The sequence below is a fragment of the Pteropus medius genome, unplaced genomic scaffold, assembly GCF_902729225.1.
Source record: "Pteropus medius unplaced genomic scaffold, Ma_sr-lr_union100, whole genome shotgun sequence".
NCBI lineage: Eukaryota > Metazoa > Chordata > Mammalia > Chiroptera > Pteropodidae > Pteropus > Pteropus medius.
The window spans coordinates 7,207,566-7,220,113 of NW_024342467.1; the positions used below are offsets into that span (position 1 = coordinate 7,207,566).

Genomic DNA, 12,548 nt, shown 5'->3' on the forward strand with positions numbered 1-12,548 from the left:
ACTAAATTCAGCTTAGATGTAAGTCAGTAATCACTCAACAGCTCATCTATCAACCTGGAATTTGCATTGCTTGATTTCTAAAATGAAAGGAAAAGAAAAATACACAAGAGATACTAAAAATAAGACCACTGAGCAAGCATTTTTTAAGTGATAAAAAATACATCTCTACTAAATAAAGTCAACAGGAAGGTTTGTTAATACTTTATTAGTATTTTCTAATGGACAGAACATAACACAAACCAAATAAAATTTTTACTCTTCTTTTTAGTTCAATAAAAATAACTGACATTCTGATTGTTGTTTCTTCTTTGTTAAAGAAGGAAAGTATTGACATAATAATTAGGCACACAGCTGACACTTACTGTACAATGATATGCACAAGTTACCTTTTAACAGTTATAATCCTAAAATGTGCTCTTTATATTTTTCCCTTGTAATACAGGAGTCATGCTCCTATAGCAAAATTTACTAACAACAAAAGAACTTTATAAGGAGTAACAAAAAGACTTTTAAAACAAGTCCTTAAATAAAAGGATGCAGCAACAACGGAATGTAAGTTGTTGGGTTAAGAAGACAGTTTAAACTGGATCTGAAAACATTAAAAATTCATTTATTTTACAATTACTCAAATACACATGCATTAAATGAAAATATTGCACAAAAATTAAAATTTTAGATTGTGAAATTTATATTGTTCTTAATTTTTAAAAAATTGGTACACTTTCTGGTAGCACTTAACTGTTTGATTTTTTCCAAACACCAGCAGTGCAAACTTAAAATGAGCAAACTGAAATATCCAAGAAAGTTGTTTTTGTTTTTTAAAAAAATTAAGGCTAACCAAGTGCATCCATTGGTCAATGGCACAATTGTTTCCAGCAACTATTCCAAACACCCTAATAATAGGAAACATCCATCTAAGCACTATATTTAAATCATACAATCAATTTTTTAGGTGAACGAACTATTACAAGTTAGTAGTGATGGTTTCTAAATAGTTTGTTACCTGAAAAATCAGAAAACCCAAAGAATAATTAATTTTGATGGTTCCTGCCCAAAGGCACCACTGACTTAAAAAAAACACATTCAAAAATCAAATATCAGAAGTCATAAAGCCTCTTCATGTATATTCATATATGCAATAAATGTATTAAATGTAATAATTTTATTAAATATAGTACACTGTACTTATGGGTTATATATTTTACACACAGCTTGACCAAGTCATTCAAAAAGTATCTCTAATTTTGGCATAACCACGGCTCTCTCTGATGTAAAACACAGATGTGCATAGATGCACAAACATTTACACAGACTACCATTTGACATTTCTGCTTTTGAAATATAAACTCTTTTAAACAAAAATTATTTTAAAAACCCATTTACTCAAATATTTTTTGGTATGATGCAGTTATCTTGCAGGGCTGCTATGAAATTTGCAATTTTGCATGACATTTCTTTCCCTGATGGCCAGCATTCCTCACGTTATCTAAAAATGTTTCTTCACATGTACACGCTAGACTCTTACATGAATTCTTCTGTTTACTCTTAGATTTATTTATGTCAAAAATATACTTGAAACGGGCAGGGGCATAATTGAAAATCATTGCACTTATGGCCATGCTGATGCTTTTTACAGACAAGTTTCACATAGCCTCACATTTAAAGCCTGGGGCATGGGGCCTGGGGCCTGGGGAGGGGCCAGGGCAGGGAGACACACTGAGAAGAAATATTATTTCTTCCACCAGAGTTAATAAGGACCTTTTCTCATTTGCAAGTTGCAATGAAAGAGATTTCATTTATGTAATTCTGAAGACATGCAACACACGCTGAATATATGCATACTACAAGTATGCACAACAGCATTATTAATAAATATGATTATTATTATAAAGCTTTAAAGGAAGGCTTTATTCTGTTATTAGGCTTCACTCTGTATGTAGGATCTCAGTGAATACAAGATGGTAATATCTTGTTCCAATCTTAAAGCCTCCAAATAACTGGATACCAATACTTTGTCCCTTTACCTTAAGCATCCAGCCGTTCTTTTAATACCAGGATCTTGGCTCAGTGGTCTGATAAGTAGCTTAACTATTTTAAGGTTTTAGTGTTAAATATTTTTAAAACAAAAAAATGTTGACACACCCAAACCCTCAGTCAGTGGTAGTATTTACAACTATGCAGAAATCCTGCATACAAGGGATATAAAGACTTCCAAGATGGCATACATGGAAAATGAGAAAACTATAAGAGATGCAGAGGCTCCAAAACTGGAAAAGGTATTTTGTTGTTGTTAATATAAAATTATCTTAGGGACCTAAATGTATACACTGAGGGGTTTTGCCAACTTGCTTTATTTAGTAGAATTTTACATTATGCAAAATATAAATAAAAGCATATTTTAAAAAATATTATAGTTCTGTTTTCATTATTTTCATGTATGTACACTACTATAGAATTAGGAATTTGTATGTTTACATATGACTAATAAACTCATTTAATCCTTTGATTTGCTATTTTTGCAATCACCTAAGGTATGTCTAGATCACACAATTTAAAATTATCATCTGGTAACTTTCAATAGAGTACTGTTTTTTTTTTTTTAATTTACATATTTTTAGGACAGAATTTATTTGGCAGTTCTTTCAACAAATTATACCCCCTACTGTATAAACAGTAATTTCTTAAAGGTAAAGAAAACTGTAATAATTTTGAAACTTATATGAGAGCCACCATACGCTTCTTTTTGCATTCAGAATGCCAAAAGAAAACTTATGATTAAGTATCATAAGAGCAAAATAGAGTCCTCAAAGCACATATGAATCAATTAAAATTTGTTTTATACCAATGAATAACAAATCCAATCAAACTGTTTCTGATTGGTTTTATTATATACTAGGTTTCACTTTATATCACGAAACTGTAATTTGGGTATAAGGTTACTTCATACGTTAAGGGTATTCTGTCACTTTCCCCAGATCCAAAACAGATGTTCCAAAGATCATTCGCCTGGCTAATCCACACTATATCAAAATTCCAACACAGACCTATAAAATTATTATGCAAAACAATCCCTCCAAATCGTACATTGCACAATCTCCCACTGTTAAACAAATTAGCCAATTTTTCTGTGAACAATTGTTTTGTGCTTTCCTTAGCTCTCATACATACATACACTCTGGCACTTTGTCTTTGCTGGAGAATGCTGATTAGTTTGAAACTAAAGAGACCAGCATCATTCTTGCTTGAGATGGGGGCAGCATCCTCTCAATGTTGCAAAAATACGCACCAAATCATTTAAGACACAGCAACTCTCTTGGTAGTGGCTGATTACAGACGAGGATGAGAAGAATCACAGTCTTATGGATGTATTAATAATCTATTTTGAGACGCTAAAAGACTGGTGCAGACACAACAGTATATGAGTTAAGCCCCAGAAGATGTGTCCATACCATTAGTTCTGGACAAAATGAACAACAGCTTCATAGATTGGAGTGTCACCTTTTCTGTAAAGAAGGCGCTTGAGTTGTTTGAAGTTTCTGTTTATATTTCTGCATCTGCTTTGATCGTGAATGCAGTTTGTTGAAAAGTTCACGGAATTTATACTGTGGAAATAAGGTTTCCAAAAAGCCTTCCAAGAAGACATAAACCATCCTTCTATTTAACTGGTTGTGCTGAAACATTTCAAAAACACGAAGAATACCTTTCCGTGTTGTCTCAGCCCCAATAATGTGCTTCAGTTCATCTAAATGAAGGTGGGAAAATAAACACAATTTGTTACTTGAATAAAGGAAACTCAAGGCCTAAATTATGCTCTAAGTTAAACAGGGTAGAGTACACAGCAGAGTAACGATATTCAGTTAACGTGTTTCGGCTATGTACCATAACTGAGGCTTAACGTTTATAGGTGTGCATGCATCCATCCACTTACACGACAGGGACTGGGAGAACACAGCACAGGAGAAAGGAGGATCCAGACTCAGAAAAGCTTAATTAGAATTACCACCCTGCCCCTTAATACCTGTACGTCACCCACCCTGAGGAGTCTGTTTTCTCATCTGTAAAATGGGAATGTATAACAAATACTTTGTCCCTTTATCTTAAGCAGCCTTGATTCTAAGACATTCTTTTAATACCAGGACTCGCTCAGTGGCCTGATAAGTACCTTCATTATTTTAAGGTTTTAATGTTATCATTATAACTGTAAAGATTTATAAGGCTTTAATGAGATAATGTGAAAAGTGATCTGCAAACTCTAAAACACCAAGTAGTCTTACTACGTATAATGTACGATGAGAAATATGCTCTAAGGAAACTATGTTGAAAGTTGATCTATGATCTCAAAAAACTTGCAACACAGTAAAAGTGCCATTAAAATACTAAAAGTATAAAGGTGTTGGGTGGGGAGGGCGGGGTGATGGCTGGAATTCTACATGAGAATACCAGAGGAGAGAAGCTTCCCTTCAGGCAGTGACAACTGAAGTAGACTTGCTACCAGGGCAGTGTTTTCACAGATACAAACAGATGCAGAATTAGCTTTGGTGGAGAGAACATCAATGAGCAAATGAGTACTAAGAGGGAAAACAAGGCAGCTTCAGGAAATGGGGGTAGTATTTTAGGACTCCTGTAAGAGAAAGTGGAGAAAAAAATGGAAAACTAACAGTGCTGTGACTGTCAGGGTGAGCAAGTTTGGAGTTTACTCCTAGGCACATGGAGCCATTACAGATATTTGAGTATGAGAACATGTATGATTATTCTTAGTTATTCATAATCAGGGCCCCAAAGGTAGTAGTTATTCATAATCAGGGCCCCAAAGGTAGTAAAAACTTGCAACTTCCAAAAGGTATGTTTCTAACTAGGGTACAAAAAATTGGAGCAAATAGTTTATGAATTCACTAAAAAATAAGAGTGGGATTATGTATATATAAAAATATAATACTTTTATATCAACTTTCACTGTGTTCCATGTCTTCACACGTCACCTTCTCAGGGAAGCCTTCCCTAGTCACCTTATCTACAATCGCAACTCACTCGACACCTCCCATTTCCTGCACTATTCATCTCCTCCGCACTTAGCACTATCTACCATAGTGCACTTTATTAACTTAGTCCACTTTCTGTGTTCCTCTATTAGGAGGTTAGCTCCAAGAAGGCAAGGATCAGTGCAAAGGATAGTGTCTGGCATTATATGCTCTCAATAAATACTTACTGAAAAAATGCATTAAGGTTTCTTCCAGCTGTATAATTGAGTGAATCTATCACACGATCTGGTTTATTCTTATTCTTTATTAAATAATATTCTGTTGTTACTTTTTTAAAATGTTACTTCCATAATTTGCTTTTTATCTCTAAATGCAACAGCATAGTCTACAGGGCAGAATTAACAGCCATGTGACAAATTTCTAATTTAACTGACAGAAGAGAAACTTGATTATTAAAATCCATGATAAAAATATAGTTTTAAATTATAAAAAAAATAGGAAAATAGGTATTATATGATATTAAAGAAGTTAGCAAATATTTTTCCATTCTCTATATCCACCATTCAAATGTGGAGCGAAGATATCTAGGTACTTTCAAAGACATTCATAACCAAAGAAGGGTCAACCACCCAGCCAACAGATTTTATTTATCATCAACTTTATTCTCAAAATGGTTTCAAGGCAACAAAGACAAGTGGTTAAAAGCACTATTTTTTTCCAAGTGGCTGAAAGCAGTGGCTTTCAAGTCATTCAGAGTTGAGTCGGAATCCCGACACTCTCTTACTAGCTATCAACCTTGGGTGGCTTACTGAAATTCTTTGAGCTTCTCTTTCCTCACATATAAAGCTGTGGCATTAACAGTGCCTAGCTTCATAATATTGTTATGATGCATAGGGAAGAAAAAATGAGAAATGCCTAGAACAGTGTCTAATGTATGGTAAACAATCAAATGGTAGTTATAATTAAACTAGCATGCCCAATGTCAAAAATTTAGAAGAATTACAAATTCATGAAATTTTTAGCGAACAGGTTCACTTACCCGGCATAATTGAAAGTAATTTAGTTTTTCCTGCAATTCTTGTTCTCATTCGAATAGCTTTATCTCTGCATGGAACAGTTTCTGCTAAAATGCCATTTGGCCAAAAGGCATCTCTATTTAAAAAGATTAAATAAATTTTGTAATCATTTTCATTTTCTAATGATAAAAGTTGGTAAAATTCTAATTTTCTACGAAAACACAAACATAAACAGAGAGAGGAAACATTTCTGAAATTTATACAGGTATGACATTCAATAAATAGTAATGAAGTATGAAGTTCAATTTTAGGCATAAACGGATATACACAAGAAATATAACAGATGTATTCTGCCCTGAAATAACATAAACATTAACAAATGACAAAGGAAGCAAAATGAAATATATAGATGGCTACATGACAGCCATTTAAACTCAAAGTCAGCCTCTCTCATCTCACTGAGATGGAACATCTCACCTAAACACAACCCACGATATCCTGAATTTGGATACCTTAGTGATATCCCTTAGTTCCCTTATAACTAAGCCAATATAGAGCAAATTCTGCATCCATGCCTTCTAGGTGGATTGATGACAACGTTCCTTTTACATATATAACCCATTCTCCGTCACTTTCACAGCATTCCTGTTCCTTAGTTCTCAGGCCAAAGGCAGGAATTAAGCGTAATACCTAATCTTCCATGTGGGAATTTGGTCTGAGGGAGAGACTCCCCAGAACAGTTGTTTTTAACTCTGCATATCAGAAACACCTGGGAGCTTTAAAAAATATTACTGTCCAGGCCTTCTAACGGATTAATTAAGTCAGACTCCCTGGAGATTGGGCCCAGGCATCAGTACTTTTTAAAGCTCTGCAAGTGATTCCAATGTGCCATCAAGGCAGAGAATCACTGCTGCCGAGGAACAGCATTTACCTGCCCTGAAACTGAACCGATGCGCCAGGGCAGGTGGTTCAGCTCTTGGCAACAGTATGGTATAGTGAGGAAGAACTTAGCTTCAAAGTAGAGAAACCGGCTGCTTACTCTCAGTACATGAGCCTTTGCACAAGCTGCTTAATTTTCTAATCCTCGATTTTCTCATAACAAAATGAAGACAAAAATCCCTATCTTGTGAAACATGATAAAATCAGAAAGTGTACATACAGTAGTTGGCACAGCACCAAGCAAATAGTGTTCAATACAGATAGCTCCCTTCTTGTTTCTGTTACTTCAAAACACACAATGCCATGAATATTTATGCCTTGCTTATCTTTCACTTCTAGAAAAGAGGCTTATTTCTCTGCTATGTTGTGCTTTCCCTAAAAGGACTGCGTCGCGCAGTCCCCAGTGACTGGCAAGGTGTTAATAAGCACAGAAGAGAGTCTTAGAATATTTTTATAGAATGAACATATGACTTGGAGTATCGCTGCCTTTTCAGAGGTTTAAATAGTTAAAAAATTAGACTATGGCCAGAGACACACATATTTACAATTTTTTTTCATTTAAAATTAAGGTTAGCAAATACAACTGGGAAAAATTAGTCCTCAACACTAAGTATTCGATTAGATTGACCATGCCTTATCTACACTAATATTTTAATTATTTTAAAGTCACATCACTGTAATAAAATGTAGCTTAACATCTTAAAGAATTTTCTTCTACACTTTTTTTCTGTTCTGGTTTTAGAGAAAACAAAGATCAATAGGTCCATGGGACAAAAGTTTATTATAATTCAAGTCTTTTTGCTCATCAGTGATGACTAAAACCAACTTTACAGCCAGGAAGAAAAGGAATCAAAGTTAATCAGTGATAACAATGCTAAACTCTGTACTACCAGAAAGAAGTGACTGTCTTAAAATATACCTGAAACGTTTCACTAAGTCAGCTACTTGCTCAGGGGAGGTCATCCAATCAACATGGTCAACTATTTTTCTGAAAGTAAAGAAATTTAAATGAGTAAGGTCAAAATTTTATAAGGTGAATAAAATAAAGAAACACTACTTTCATGTAGTAAATAACTTAATTTGTATGTAAATTATCTCTAAGAGCAACAGACTGCTTTGATAATCTTCTTAAAAGGCCCAGAGAAGGAAATTCTCCCATAAAGGCTGAGCAATCTACTTCCAGAAGTAAAAGTTTAAAAGCTAACTAAGACCAGCTCTAAGGGGTGGGAAGAATAAAAAATGTGGTACCTATTGATAGTATCACCATATGTGGCTCTAATAAGCTGCTGGAGTAGGTTTTTGATATTTCTTCGCAACCACTGATTTCTCTCTTTTAGGTCGAATACTTCATCCATGAGAAGCAGCATTACCCTAAGTGGAATATTGTCATCCACCTGACAAAATATGGGAAGAAATAAGCACATGTTTGAGTTACCTATTAAAAACGGATACTTTTGCTGCTTTACAAAATAATTGCTATCATTTCACAGGTCAGAGAACAAGTTATAACTTTCATAACCTGACATTTCATTCTAATTTAGAGAAGATATTTTTAACAGTCATTTTGACAGAATACATAATTTCACAACCCTATGATGAGTAAATTCCATGGATATAACAAAAAATTTTTCTCAAAGTAGATTCATGACAATCTTAGGGGAAAATGATTTGGCTCTTTGGGTAGAGTCTGTTATAGTTTGTCAAGAAAAACGCTAGTCCCTTTGCCTATTTCCTGGGGCATCGTATTCAAAAGAACAAAACATTCTCAACATTTCTCCTTATTTAATACAATGAAAATATCTATATAAAATAATGTGTTTTGCTTCGTTAGTGAGTTGTATGTATTTAGGTATTTTCAGGAAAGACAACTGAATAAAATCTAGTACATGGCTAAGTTAACATTACAAAAGACATATTTCAATAGACCACTAGAATTTTCTTTTAGCTTTTAACAAGTAAAAATTTGAACACTTTTTTTATGAGAATATTCAATTAACGATGTAAAAAAATAAAGGAAGACAATTAGAATGCTTTGATGTGAAAAAACATATATAAAGCCAAAAACATGTGCAGATCTACAACTGCAACAAAACTGCACATAATTGCCAATAAGTTTATAATTCTTTCATCACTAAGATACTCTTTCCAATTATTTCTTCATCAATGTTGTAATTTAAATACAGAGAAAACAGCATGACTTATACATTTTTCACTGTCATGTTGTAAACATTTTCTTAGCCCATCTTCCATTTCATATACTGAGAGATCATAGCTTAACCAAGGAACAGGAGACGGGGACACAGTGGGGAAGCGGGGATGAGAGACACATTTCATTAATGAGGCAAAATAAATCCTGTTTTGGTCTCTGATCAAGTATATTCATGAGTTTGGTGCCACAGGACAATTCTAATAAAGTTAAATTGTAAATATCTTTAACAAAAGGTATGATGTTATGGATATTACAGCAGCACGACTCATAATAAAACATTCTGAAATAGTCTTGAAAAACAAAAATATTATCTTTTTAAAAGACAGTTTTATTATAAAGAAATTCAATGAGAAACCAAGGGAGATCATTATAACTTTAAAATGAATCTGCCTAATAGACCAAAATACAGAGTCCATACCCAAACATATATAATAATCTGATTTGTGACAAAGGAGAAACAGTACACTGAGGAAAAGAGGGCTTTCTCAGTAAATGGTACTTGGGTAAACTGGACCCCTACCTCACTCCATACACAAAAATCAATCTTAGATGAATGGCAAATCTAAATTTTAGCATGGTAAAACAAAGAAAATTTTAAAAGAAAATCACAATATCTTTATGACCTTGCAAAAGGCACAGATTGTATGTAGAGTGAACAAAAGCATACAAAGAAGATATCTGCAATACATAAATACTTACACCTGACAAAGAACCAATATTCAGATAATATAAAGCATTCTTACTAATCAAAAGACAAAAGACAGCCAAGCCAACAGAAAAATGGGGGAAAGCACTAAACACAGAAGACAAGACACTGAAGTGGCCAATGAACATACGAAAAGGGGTTCAACATTTCAACGGTCATCAGAGAAATGAAAATCCACAGGAGATATAACAACCAGAATGGCCCGAAGTTAAAAAGATACAACACTGGCAGGCTGCAGAACACTGGAATTCTCATGCATTGCTGATGGCAGAGTAAGTGGAACAAACACTTTGAAAACTATGTGATAACACCTATAAAAGCTAAACTTTTGCAAACCCTCCAACAAAGCAATTCCATTCTTCCATGTAGACCCAAGAGAAACATGTACTTATTTTTTAAATAAAAAGACATGTACCAGAATGCTCATAGAAGTACTCTTCATAACACAACAAATAAATTGTACTATATTTACAAAATGGAATACTGTAAGGCCACAAGAATGAAACTATCACCACACAAAACACATGGACGACTATCACAATGTTGAGCAAAAAAGCCAGACTTGAAGGAGTACGTACCTTATAGTTTCATTTATATAAAGTATAAAAGCAGGGTAGAAGTCAGGATAGTGATTATCCTTGGTGGGGGAGAGGATAGTGACAGGAAGAGAGCATTAGGGGCTTTCTGGGGATACGGACAACAATCTGTTTCTTGTTTACAGGGCTGATTATATAGGCATGTTCAGTTTGTAAGAATTCAACAAACTTAACACTATATATGCACATTAACGATATACATAATTATATTTCATTAAAGAGTTAAAAAGATCTGGCAAGTATGATCTGAATGACAACTGAATATTACCCAAAATAAAATTAACTCACAGTATCATCAAGTTGAGCTGAGACTCGACAATGCTCAGGATCTGAATCAGTCTTTGGAATTAAAGGAGGCATCTACCATTAAAAAAAAAAAAAAAAAAGAAAAGAAAAAAAAGAACAAAGTAAACACACTGGAGCACAGTGAAAGAACACAGTATGACAATAAACCAAAATTAGGATCAAACATGATAAACAGCATTTGATTTGATTTTTAGGACAATATATAAACAAAATTCTTAAATATTAAAAAGTAGTAATGATCTAAAATTAGAAAGCATATATAAAAGGGTGATTATTTCATTATCAAAAGATTTTTTTCCCCTTTAAAAAAAGATTAACTTTTGAGTTGAAAAGGAGATTACTCCCATATTTAAAGAAAAGTCAAATGATTTAAAAGCCAAAAGTTAACAGCAAGGCCAGGGCTTTCTTTTGCCACGAAGAGCTTGATAGTATGTTAACAGGCCGAAGGAACTAATTAACCGACTGTTAAGTGTGGGGGAAAGGACAGAAAGACCAGTCAGGATTAGCTCGTCATCTGTCAGCACAGGAAGAACTGTCCAGATCACCTATTATAACCCCTTCATGTTACAGGAGAGGAAAAAAGAAGCCTGGAAAAGTTCAGTGACATCTGCATGAAGTCATACAGGTAACTATTGGCAGAAGAAGCACTGGAAAATCCTCATTTCAGTGTTAAGTGTACTTTTCCCATGATTAGAAATAAAATTGAACCATCAGAGATAGTAAGAGAATTGATAGAAAAGTAAAATTAACACACATTACTTAAGGAGTTGTCTCTTACAGTACAGAAATTCTGTATTTCTATACATTTCCTCTTCATTCAAACTAATGAAACAAATAGAAAAAATTCTAATAGCTATATGTTTTATAGTCTTGATAATAACCTTAAACAACTAGGTCAAAATTATAAAAAGTACAAATTTAGGAAGCAACGAACTTTGCCCCCTACCTGTATTTGCTAACATAATAAAAAAGACTCCTAGGAAACTCTTCTATGCCACTCACAAGTATATATACACTCGCAAGTATGGCCACAGAGACATAATGGTGAAAGACTTCTCACTCTGACCATGTGAATCAGGAGAAATTAGACTTCATGTTCCCTGGTAAATACTAGTATAACTAATTTTCACAACAGCATTTATTTACTTTGCTGTAAAACTTCATAGCATTAGAGGATAAAAATGACATAATGGAATAAAACAGTATAAAGAATGTTCATTTTACAAATTTTAAATGTTTTAAATGGTTTTTGGACTACTGGAAGAAAATAAGGTAAATCTTAGTTGACTTAAAAATAGTTTGCTTTAGACATTACTGAAGACATCTTCTTACCTTGAAAAATGATTGTTTTATGTCTTGACCTAATCTTTCTGACATTTTGCCCATGTTGTCTGACATTTTAGTCATTCCCTCTGCCAAGCTATCAGGAAGGGATTTAACTGCATTTGAAACATTCCTCATAGAATTTCGAAGTGGATTTACAAAAGTGTCCATCTAAAAGGGAGAAGATATTAAACCATGACTTTATTATATCAGATTTGTTATTTACCTGAGAAGCCTGGGAAAATACAGAGTGTAACACATGAAAGATGCAATAGCTCACTGCTTTTTAAAAGTATATTAACTGTTGTCTCCAATGTGCCTTAAAAATGTATTTTCACATGCAAATACATGATTAAAAAATGTGAGTAATAAGTTTATTGCTAGAAAATGAATATTAGCTTTGGCTGCCTTATTTTTAAAAATCTGTTTTCCAAAACAGAAATTGATGCAAGTGGAATTAGTCACAATATACTT

At 33.7% G+C, this 12,548-nt stretch overlaps 1 protein-coding gene across 6 annotated transcripts in view; it reads right to left on the reverse strand.

Moving 5' to 3' along the window:
- Positions 1–189: 189 nt before the first annotated feature.
- The window catches only part of SNX13 (sorting nexin 13), a 113,684-nt gene continuing 101,325 nt past the window's right edge, over positions 190–12,548 (reverse strand). For 4 of the 6 annotated variants that reach the window (XM_039862458.1, XM_039862459.1, XM_039862460.1 and 1 more), the window contains 6 exons: positions 12,084–12,245; positions 10,734–10,805; positions 8,183–8,328; positions 7,854–7,922; positions 6,019–6,131; positions 2,568–3,742 (listed from right to left, as the gene is read on the reverse strand). In XM_039862458.1, the coding sequence (XP_039718392.1) occupies positions 3,495–3,742; positions 6,019–6,131; positions 7,854–7,922; positions 8,183–8,328; positions 10,734–10,805; positions 12,084–12,245 (810 nt within the window). In that variant the 3' untranslated portion in view covers positions 2,568–3,494. Of the gene's footprint in view, positions 3,743–6,018; positions 6,132–7,853; positions 7,923–8,182; positions 8,329–10,733; positions 10,806–12,083; positions 12,246–12,548 lie in introns of all 6 variants that reach the window. The other 2 variants (XM_039862456.1, XM_039862457.1) reach the window with 2 other exon arrangements.